The 10,616-nt window shown below is 51.2% G+C and overlaps 1 protein-coding gene across 1 annotated transcript in view; it reads right to left on the bottom strand.

The window, feature by feature from the left end:
- Positions 1 to 10,020, bottom strand: part of MLLT4 (myeloid/lymphoid or mixed-lineage leukemia; translocated to, 4) — a 69,988-nt gene extending 59,968 nt beyond the window's left edge. Inside the window, exons 1-6 of the mRNA XM_015558376.1 lie at positions 9,804 to 10,020; positions 6,571 to 6,686; positions 5,742 to 5,905; positions 2,924 to 3,084; positions 1,222 to 1,379; positions 705 to 816 (exon numbers count right to left, since the gene is read on the bottom strand). Coding sequence (XP_015413862.1) covers positions 705 to 816; positions 1,222 to 1,379; positions 2,924 to 3,084; positions 5,742 to 5,905; positions 6,571 to 6,686; positions 9,804 to 9,978 — 886 coding nt within the window. The 5' untranslated portion in view covers positions 9,979 to 10,020. The remainder of the gene's footprint in view (positions 1 to 704; positions 817 to 1,221; positions 1,380 to 2,923; positions 3,085 to 5,741; positions 5,906 to 6,570; positions 6,687 to 9,803) is intronic.
- Between the last annotated feature and the right edge of the window lie 596 nt (positions 10,021 to 10,616).

The following is a 10,616-nucleotide window of genomic DNA, read 5'->3' on the forward strand; positions in this document are numbered from 1 at the left end:
TCCCTTTCGCCTCCCTGCATTGTGCCTACATATGCAAATTAACCGCCATCTTGTTGGCAGTTAACTGCCAATCTTAGTTGGCAGTTAATTTGCATATAGCCCTGATTAGCCAATGAAAAGGGTAGCGTTGTATGCCAATTACCATTTTTCTCTTTTATTAGTGTAGATTAATGCAAAGACCAGCTACACGGCAGGTAGTGTATCATGTGAACCGAGAGCAAGAAAACTTGTCCCATCAAGACACTGGGAACCCCTTCACTGCTCTGGAACAATGAGAGCCAACGGCCTGCAGAGTGAAAAACCTGGGCTCATTTTTTAAATAACCGATTGCTGGACAACCTTTAGGGTGGCAGGTCGCTTTCCCTATTGGAACACATCTGCCAATCCACCCAGTCATCTGGCCGGCACCGCGGGACTCCACTGCTGACAGGACCATGACCTTTCACGCAGGCAGTGTGGGGGCCCAGCTTCTTTAAGACATGACACGCCTACTGGAGGGGGACAGTCTGTTCCAGGTCTGCACACAAGCCACTGAACGTGGCCTCGAACAAGGGGACCAGGGAGGACAGAGAAACCCGCCCCACAAATAGCCCACAGGGAGCACAGGCAGGCTCCTCTACAGCCAGGCTCCCCTACAGCCGGGCTCCCCTACAGCCGAGAGACTGAGCCAGCGGCTCAGCAGGTGCACACCCCTCTGCACTCACCGCGGTCGCTGGGCCACTCCCGGAAGATCTGTAAGGGGCACTCGTCATCGTCAAGGACCATTTCCTTAGCACCTTTATCATCAGAATGCTGGGCTCCAGGAGGGAGCATAACCTAAAACAAAGCCATCCACTGTGACTGTCCCGCAGAAGTAAATCGCAGGCATTTAAAGAAAGAATCATGGTCTGGGGGCAAACAGAAGTCACTGTGAAAGCAAACTGGTCAAACACTCTACCTGTGCAGGCCAAGTAACACCTGGAAGGACATAGAGCGAAATGTGAATCGCTCCTCCCCCTGATAGAACTATTGGTGACCTTTATTCCCAGCCTGCCTCCTTTCTTCCCTCACTTCGCACAGGAGCACGGTAACGTGTGTGACGGGAGAGGGAATGCTCTCCTGTGGCTGTAACACATGGGTTTTCATTCTAAACTGCACAGGGGAAGGAATCAATCAGCTCAGGGGCAAGCTCACTGGCAAGTTCTCGCTGGCGCCACGGGCGGCGCTGCCGCAGCCACTCACCCGAGCAATGCAGTAGTCCTTCGGGTTCTCCTTCTCCAGGCCATACTTCTCCAATGCTTCGGCCACCGCGAAGTCCGCAGGGTCCGTGGTGGACAGCAGGATGGTCTTGTAGGGGATATTTGGTCGTAAACTATCTGCATAAATCCTCAACGTCCCACCTGGAAGACATCAGACGTCTCTGAGCACAACTTCACTCCAGTAACAGGCAGCGGGCGTTTGCAATCACTTGAGAAAAAAAGGGCGCCCAAGTTCTCGCTGCAATGGAGGCCCATAGGGAACGGCCGCAATTCCATCTTCATCTCCTACTGGGGGCACACACGACCCAGTGACTCTGCCACAGCGCACGCCTGGCAGGGGACAGTGCACTCCTGGCCTCTCCAGCCCCATGGTCTCAGGACGGGGAACAGACTCCTGCGAGGGTAAGGGACGGAGCGAGGAGGAAGCGAGTGGACAGTCCTGCGGCTTCCTCCAGGGCTGTCCCGTGTCCTCACCTTCCCGTCACACAGCCATTCCCCGTCTCTACCTTCTCACCATCGACCTGAGACAAATTAAAAACCCGGATAAAGTTCATGCGCACCCCACTGACTACACCAGTTGGAAAAGACTGAACTGGACGCCAGGAGACGTTGGTGTTTCAGAAGAGACCTGCCGCCAAGCACTGGGCCGGTGTGTACGCCCAGGACTCACACCAGCACCCTTTCCAGCTGTGAACTAACTTGGGAGGGAAAACCCACCAGGGCAGAGCAACGCAATATCCTGGGATCTTCGTTGTTGTTTGTAAGTTTTTAATGGAATTCTACAGAGATCTACTTTGGTGTCAAAGTGTGCGTTCTACTTATGATCAAACTACCATGTGACAAGTTGACTCAGTAAAAACACTCGGTCTTTAACGAAACCGCACTGTACTGGGCCACAGACCTGCTGGCCCAGGCTGTCAACACGTGTGACCATGAAAACCCATGCAGATCCCGGGGCCCATGGTCACTGAACAGGCGAGTGTGCTTGCCTGGCATCCAGGTGTGAGGAGGTGCTGGGGGAGGGTGACTAACGGAAACAAGTAACTGAAGACGGTGTCCGCGCTGTGAGAAGCACAAGCCTGGCGGGGAGGAGCACCGGGACCCTGAGCTCTGGGACAGGTGAAGGCCCTGTGCGGGGTCCACGCTGGGCAGGGGCCCCGAGACCAGGCTCAGAACGGCAGCCTCCGCGAGGTGTGCCACCAAGTCCTCGCTCCACCCCATGTCCACATCAGCTGCTCTAGATTTGAAGCTTAAGCTACGTTAAAGCTTCCTGAACCCCCGTTTACACTCTTCAGCAGCTCATCCTCATATCCTATGGCACAGAGAGCCCCCCTAGGTCTGGAACGTGGTTAGCGCACGGAGGTGTTAATGAGCGTTCCTCTTGCCCTTTTAAAACTTTACCACCTTCCTTTTCCTTTTTTTGTTAATCCTCGCCCAATGCTGTTTCTCCATCGATTTTTAGAGAGGGGGGGTGGGGGGGGGACACATCGATTGGTTGGCCCTGCAGGGAACAGCGCTCTGTGAACAGGGCTCTTACACGGGGGCCCACACTGAGTCAGGACCAGACACAACATGCACTTGTGAACAGGCCACGTCATCTGTTCACTCAACTTCGCGGGCTCTGCTCCTACACGGGTAGCTACTAACTCGGTTCACAACAAGCGACGGGAGACCGGAAGCCTGACCTGAGTCGGGCCGCCCGTCCGAGCTGCGGAACTCCTGCATCCTCTTCTCCAGCTTCTGCTGCCGCCGCCGCTTCATGACCACCTCGGGGTTCGAGATGGTGCGGGTGAAGCTGGTTTCGGGCATGTCTTTGTAAACCTCAGCAGCCAGGCGAGAATTCTCTCTGTGAGAAACAAGGACACCAACACCATCGAAACACTCTGCGTCAGAAACCGTAACACTGTGACATCAACACCTGGAAGGGCAGCTGGTGCGGGCTCACCGCGCAGCCACAGCTAATGTGGACAGAGCGCACTTTCTCAGTACAAACTGACAGGCCGAACTAAGTAAACTTACAGTTCAAATCCTATGGTGAGTTTATACCGTTAATTACTGTGTATTAACAAAGCTCCGGAAAAGGTATCAATTATACATCTCAGCAATCTCCACCCATGTTACCCTAAAACAGACCAAATGAGTGACACCACAGCCCAAGCCCAAGAAATAAGATGGACTCTACATGTTTTAACAACTACAAGGCTCACCAAGGTTCACTTCCTTGAAGCTAAGTTTTCAGAAGGGAATTGCCACAATGGTTCCTATGAGGGGTCAGCTGTACAGAGGGATGCGCTAAAAACTAAATATGAAGGGAACACTGACGTACTGGACTAAAGTTTGATGCTATTGAAGATGACATTCTCAATCATAAAAATAAATTTTTTAAAATATATTTTTATTGATTTCAGAGAGGAAAGGAGAAGGAGAGAGGGAGATAGAAACATCAATGATGAGAAAGGATCATGGATCGGCTGCCTTCTGCACACCCTACACCGGAGATCAAGCCCGAAACCTGGGCATGTGCCCTGACCGGGAATTGAACTGTGACCTCCTGGTTCATAGGTCGATGCTCAACCAACCACTGAGCCACACCGGTCGGTCATCAATCATAAAAATCACTTAATTAACAACCAGTCTTTGATTCCATCAAGCTGAGTGACTTAATGCATTTTAAATAGCTAATTTTCTTAAAAATAATATATCACATCTCATAAACTAAATTGATAAAAAAACAAACCTTCACCAAGGTTCTAAACCCGGGGTAGGCAAACTTTTTGACTCGAGGGCCACAATGGGTTCTGCAACTGGACCGGAGGCCGGAACAAAAGCATGGATGGAGTGTTTGTGTGAACTAATACATGTTAACACTGCTGCTGGTGAAGGAGCGGAGGGGAGAGCAAGAGAACCGGCCCGCGGGCCGTAGTTTGCCCACGGCTGTTCTAAACTCTTCTTTCCTTTGGTGCTGCTCACATATGAGCAATGTATTCATACAAGCCCTTTCTCATGTAGAACCGCCTTAACAAAGCCCTGCCATGTGGTACAAGACTCAGGAGTTCTTCCGTGGGCAGCAATGCCTAGCAGGTCAGCACTGAAGCCCACGGTAACACACTGAAGCCGGGCTGCAATTCCACGCTAAATAAATGCCATCCCTGACTAATGGCTGAGTCCTCAGTACAGAACATGCAGAATCAATCAAAAGTGGGGGAAAAGGCCTGAGAACTGAGGGCTTCATGGCAACAGAAGCATGAATAGAAGTGGTTAATGAACACGTCGACAGGCATCACCTTGCTAATGATAAACTCTATTGACTGAAGATGTTCTACACTGAGAGCGAGCATGCTCTGGCACCAGCAGTGCTGAGGGCACGAGGAGCTGAGGGTGTGGGGGGCTTATGGGGGTGCACCTGGCAGCAAGCCCCCGAGCTGTCCCCAGCCATTCTTCCCCAGCAAACCCTAAGGGAACAACGAGACGAGCCCCCACCGTTCTGGAGCAAGGAGAGTCAGTGGAGCATTATTAACACCAAGACCGTGAGCACCCACAAGCACCAGAAGAGCTGGTCCCATGCGTTTTGGGAAAACTGTATGAGAGAATACAGTGTAACACTTAGATCACTTAAAATACACCTATTTGTGACTACAGGTAGATCTGCGAATATATTTTAATGTGAACTATAAATTACACTCATTAGTGGGGAAACGTCATGTGGGAAGTTCTAGCTCTGAGACTGTGACTGTATTTCATAAACAGGAAGTGTGTGCGTCTGTGGAGCAGACACAAACTCTGGTCCTTCAGCTCAGGTGATGGCAGGGACTCCTTCCCTCTGGGAAGTCTACAGACTCCTCCTTTACAAGTGAACTCCTCCGCCCTCAGTGGAGAAACGCGATACACAGACGACTGCGCAGTCGGCACCAAGGAGAGCGAGTATGAGCCCCGGGCACAACCGGGGCGACCTGGACAGAGCTGACAGGCGGCACACAGACCTGGAGACCCCCATGAGGGGAAGTCACTTCTCCCAGCCTCACTCTCTGTGCGAATGGAAGCGCAATGGCTCCCTGCTCCCTCGGCTCTGAGGTCAGAAGCCCACGCCCCTGTGCAGGTCAGGACGCCCAGGACGGGCTGGGTGGCAGGCGGAGGAATGGGAGTCAGTGCACGTGGCCCTTTAAGGGACCGGGCTGCTCTCGCTGCCCGTGACAACTCTGAGCGTGTGGTAAGGGTATGTGAGGTGCATAAGAAACCACTGTTGCCTAAAGGACTCCAAAAGCAGAAATAAAAGGCAGGCCGGGTGAAGGTGGAGAGAAGACGTGGACAGCCATGTCCACTCGGAAAGAGCAGCACTGTGGACCGGCCGGCCTGCTCACGGGTCACTCAGTGAGTGACAGGTGCTGTCAGCAAGCAGCTCCAGCAGCAGGGCCCCGTCCGCCCACATTCCCCGACCGGACTGTCCGCGGCATTCACACCCCTGGCTCAGAACAAAGAAAGGCGCGTGTCTCCCACGTAACTCACATGTCTTCCCCTCGGAAAGGCCCGTCCTCTCTGTCGGGTGCCTGTCTCAGGGCCTCTTTTTCTCGCTTCTTTTTCTCCTTCTTTTCTTTCTTGGAGAGAGTCCGCTTGAAGTTCTGGATAACGCCTTCCTTTTCCTGCTTTTCAGGTCCATTGCTCTGAGCCTTCTGACAGAAGGGACATGATCACTACGCTGGCTACGACAGAACCACGTCAAGCTCACCTGGGGCCGAGCCCAGCTCATCCATGCGCCGCGGCACAGCCACTGGCCCGGAGTGCCGGGGCAGTCCTCCAGTTCCACTGGGCTGACCGTTCCGTAAGCGCAGGCATCAACTCTTAATGAGTTACATGCCACTGTCTGTGCATCTCACTGTGTGTGAACTTTAGCACAACTCACAACTGCTAAGCAAACAAGCAGGCAAGTCCAGCAGGAAACTGGGGTGAGAATCATGAAATCTGATTTTCAATAAATAAAAATTCAAATAGTTTACAGAGAGTAATTTGAATAAAAGAAACCTAATAAAAATACAGAGATAACTGAGCATTAAGTCATCATCTACTTTATAGCGTTTCTAACTGCAGAAGCAAAGCAGCTGCAATAAACTGGCTTTTAATAGAGCAAAGCTGTAAGGATAGTTTGAGCAAAAACGTCCAATTTTTTCCCGGATCTTGTTAATCTGCTTGTTCATTCTTACTTTGTAGCATGGCCTGCCAGCGGTCAGGGACCATTCCTATGCACTGTAACAGGGTAACAGGCAGGTCGCCAGGGAACAGAGCGGATGGCGACGTCCTGGGGAGCAGCCGCCTGCCTGGAGGAGGGGGCGGGGCCTACCTTGGGAGGAGCGGCGTCGTTCTCGTTCTTCAGGACGAACCTGCCCTCGCGGTCATCTTTATTCCAATTCAGCTGCACGACCAGGGGCTTCTCTTCCACATCCAATCTTCTTTCTTCTTCAGAACATGAAAGAGAACGGGGGAAGCCGTGGTTACCTGGCGGCTGTGGCTGGCCCACATCCTGACAGGTTCCCTGTGAGAGACAGAGGACCGCCTCGAGGCCGTGCTGTCAGGCTGGAACGCAGCGCACATGCTCCGCGAGCTTTCCCACCTGCCTCGGCGCCTGTGCCCTGTCTGCACACCACCATGCATCCGTCCAGGGCACACCTGGCCAGACACAACTTCCTCACGACATTCAGAAGGGAACTGGGAAACACCAACCAGGGAGGAAACAGTTTCTAGAACAGCCGTGGGCAAACTACGGCCCGCGGAGCCGAAAGAGCGGAGGCTTCTCTTGCTCTCCCCTCCGCTCCTTCCCCAGCTCTGGAAATGAAATTGTCCCATGGGCAACAGGAAGTGCTAACACAGCACAGACGTCCCACTGGTCCTTGAGGCCTTCCTCGTGCATTAACGTTGCGCTTCAGGCACGACCCACGTGGCATCTTCAGGCGTGGAAGTGGCTGCTCTTCTTCCTCGCTCTGAGCCTCTGACCCTCGCCCCTCACATGCGCTTCCAGGACCACAAGCGCCCGCCTCCTGTTCTGTGCTGGGATCAAGTGCTCAGCTGAGTGTCCGTCTTCCTTCCTCCTCAGAACCCAAGCAGCATCGGGCTCACGGAGCCCGGAGAAGGCGGCCACTGAGGCCTCTGGAGAGGCCACCCCGCCTGGCCACCCAATAGGAGCCTCCGGGCGGCACCGGTCAACAGGCGCTGAGCACAGGCTGTGCTCCAAAGAGGGCAGCACAGCTGGGAGGCGGGCCTGCTGTGTTCCGTAAAGGCAGCCGGGACAGGGCCATGTAAAGCATACGCAGACCTACAGAGGCACTCAGTGAACAGGGCGTGCACACAGTGATGAAGCACAGCTAAGTCCAAGTTACTGTCTCATCAACTGAAAACATGAGAAATAAAAACCAGAGTGACAGATCAGTAACTGGATTAAGAAGTCTGAAATTCCTGCTATAAATCAAAATTACCATGATGTTGTCAAGTTTGCACTAGATAAAAGCCCTTGACCCTGCATGCTTAGAGACTAATATTAAGAACAATGACGTCTAAATCACAAAAGCAAACAGAACCCAGGGTGAGGTGCCCTAGCACACACGTGCCTCCCCTGAGTGCCCGTGTCCTCACTTTCAGGTAGCTCCTGCCTTCCTGGATTTCCTACTCTTTTCAAAGATTGCAGTCTTTTTCTTTCTCCAGAGGAAAGTAACTGTGACTAAGAATGGAAGGAGTTTAGGTTTTCATTTCATGCATATTACTTCTTCAAAGAGCCACAAAGTTGTTAGAGCATAAACACTTACTAATTTGTCTAAATCCAGCTACTCAATAATTCAGGGTGTTCGGTATGACCTGAGGCCAAGGGGTGCCATTAAGAACTGCCTGACCCCCAAGGCTCCGTGACCTGGTGAGACTGAGGTCTGCCCAGTGGCTCCCTCCACCGGAGGCCCAGGTGGGACCCTCAGCTCTGAGCACCCAGGGGTGGAAGGACAGGCCGACTGTCCTGGCTGCTCCCTCGCCTCATGGCTGGGGGGAGACCATTTCCTTTTCTTTTTACGCCTCCATGGTTTTCACCTCCTTACAAGTAAGACATTTTACTTTTTTATTAAAAGCAAATCTAATTTTAAAAATCTAAAGGAAAGCGGTTCTTTTAAAAAAAAGCAAAACCATGCTGCTTTTAGATCTTAAATTCCCATCTTGCATCCTGTTACTGCAAAGACTCCACCTGGTGGCTTCCACGGACCAACCAAATGCGGAGAAGTGGAGGCTGTCTTCCTCTCCAAGGTCCTGAGCAAAGGAACACCCCCCGCAGACACCCAGCCACAGCTGTTCTGCGTCACTCAGGGCCAGGATTGCTTGTGTAGGTGAGACCCTGTAACCTTAAGGAAGTACAGTGGGGCCTTGACTTACGAGTTTAATTTGTTCCGAGACCAAGCTTGTTACGGAGGTCGTTAACTCAAATTACTCTGTCAACTCAATGCAAAAAATTGGGGGAGAGACAGCTGGCATCTCAAAAAACTCGTTAGTCGGGACACTCGTAAGTCAAGGCCCCACTGTAATAAACAGCCGGCTGGTGTAGCTCAGTGAGCGTTAACCTATGAACCAGGAGGTCAGGGTTCGCTTTTGTCAGGGCACAAGCACGGGTTGCGGGATCCATCCCCAATGTGGGGTGTGCAAGAGGCAGCCGATCAATGTTTCTCTCTCATCATTGATGCTTCTCTCTCTCTCCCTTCCTCTCTGACATCAATAAAAATATATATTTTTTAAAAAGTAATAAACAACAATGGCTTACATTACATACCACTGGTGGGGGGGGGAGGGGGATGTTTGGCCAAACTTGAATTCCACACGTTACAAAAAATTTTGCCCAATTTCAAATGTACAAAGAAAGCTGTATTTTTTTTAAAGTAAAAACAAACAAAAAATTAAAAAGGATTTGTGGATAGAACTTAACAAGTATTCAAATTAGGTTTGTGTTATATGCAATCCTTTATTTGCTGCATTAATTACATTTTTTGCAGATGACTGGACATTTCTGAAACATTCAAATTTGTGAATTTCTACATTTCTAATCAGTCCAATTTAAACTGTTACTTGATATAGATATATGGAATATTTTCAGATATTTCAAATATTAAAACAAGGAGAAATTACTAGAGCTTCCTCAGACGCCCTGAGTTCCCCACACAGCGATGGAAACGTGCTGTTCACATCACCACCTACAGGAAGACTGGCGACCCATCTCACACACACCTGGGTATCGTTCACTGTGCTGTTACATTCCACACATGAGTGACGCCAACTATTTCTCCAAAAGCAAGGAGCACACCATCATCACGGTCTGTGCCCAGATCTGTGGGCGAGTTACTTAGGAAACGCCACGCTACTTATCTTCAGAGCAACAAGCACGTGTAAAACTACATTCATCCAACTTCCAACAATCATGTGCTGGGGATGCAGAGACCTTTCCCCGACATACAGCAGCTCTCCGCTGCCCACGGCTCCCTGGCTCTCGGGAGGAAGCCAGAGGACCTGGGGAGTGGGGGGAGGGGCCTGCCTGGCAGGAGCGGGGACACTGACCTCCGCTGACGTGCACTTCGTAGAGCGAGTACTTGGGAGAGGACAGCATGCGCATGTCCGGCCGGAACTTCTCGGCCAGCGTCTCGATGACATCCTGCGTGGTGGCCGTGCTAGAGACCCGGATACATTTTGTTGCAAAGTTCCCAGCCGCTTTATCTTGAAAATAAAACCTCATCACTCCATGGAACTCCAGGTCCTAGAAAAAAACAAAACCATACATTTTTGAAAAACAACATTCTGAAAAGATCCCCTTCTTATAACACTAGTAAATGAAAAAGGCAACACACCACTTTTTTTTTAATCCTCCCCAGAAAAGATGTTTTCATTGATTTTAGAAAGAGAGGAAGGGAGAAGGGACAGGGAGAGGGGGAAAGACATCGGTTACCTCCCATGCACGCCCAACTGGGGATCGAACCAGCAACCTAGCTATGTGCCCTGACCAGGAATCGAACCTTTTGGTGTATGGGATGACCCTCCAACCAACTGAGCCACCCAGCCAGAGCAATTCCCCACTTTTTAAAAACGTTCCCTTACCCCACACATCTGAGACAGAAAGTAAGAGACAGGGGATTTGTCTTCAGATGTAATTATGTGACTTGGGACGAGTTATACACAATTGCTCTTTGCCTCACTGGTCTCCTGGGGAAGATAGTGGTTGTAGCGTCGCTGCCGTAGTAACGGCCAACATTTATTGATTCTTCCACAAGTGCCAGCTCCCCTGGGCGTGCATCGTTCTACTACGTCTTTACAGCAGCCCAGTTCAGTAGGTACTAGTAAACCCCACTTCCAAGACCTGGTCATGAAAACTCACAG

This window comes from Myotis davidii, unplaced genomic scaffold (genome assembly GCF_000327345.1).
Source record: "Myotis davidii unplaced genomic scaffold, ASM32734v1 scaffold592, whole genome shotgun sequence".
In the NCBI taxonomy this organism is placed as follows: domain Eukaryota; kingdom Metazoa; phylum Chordata; class Mammalia; order Chiroptera; family Vespertilionidae; genus Myotis; species Myotis davidii.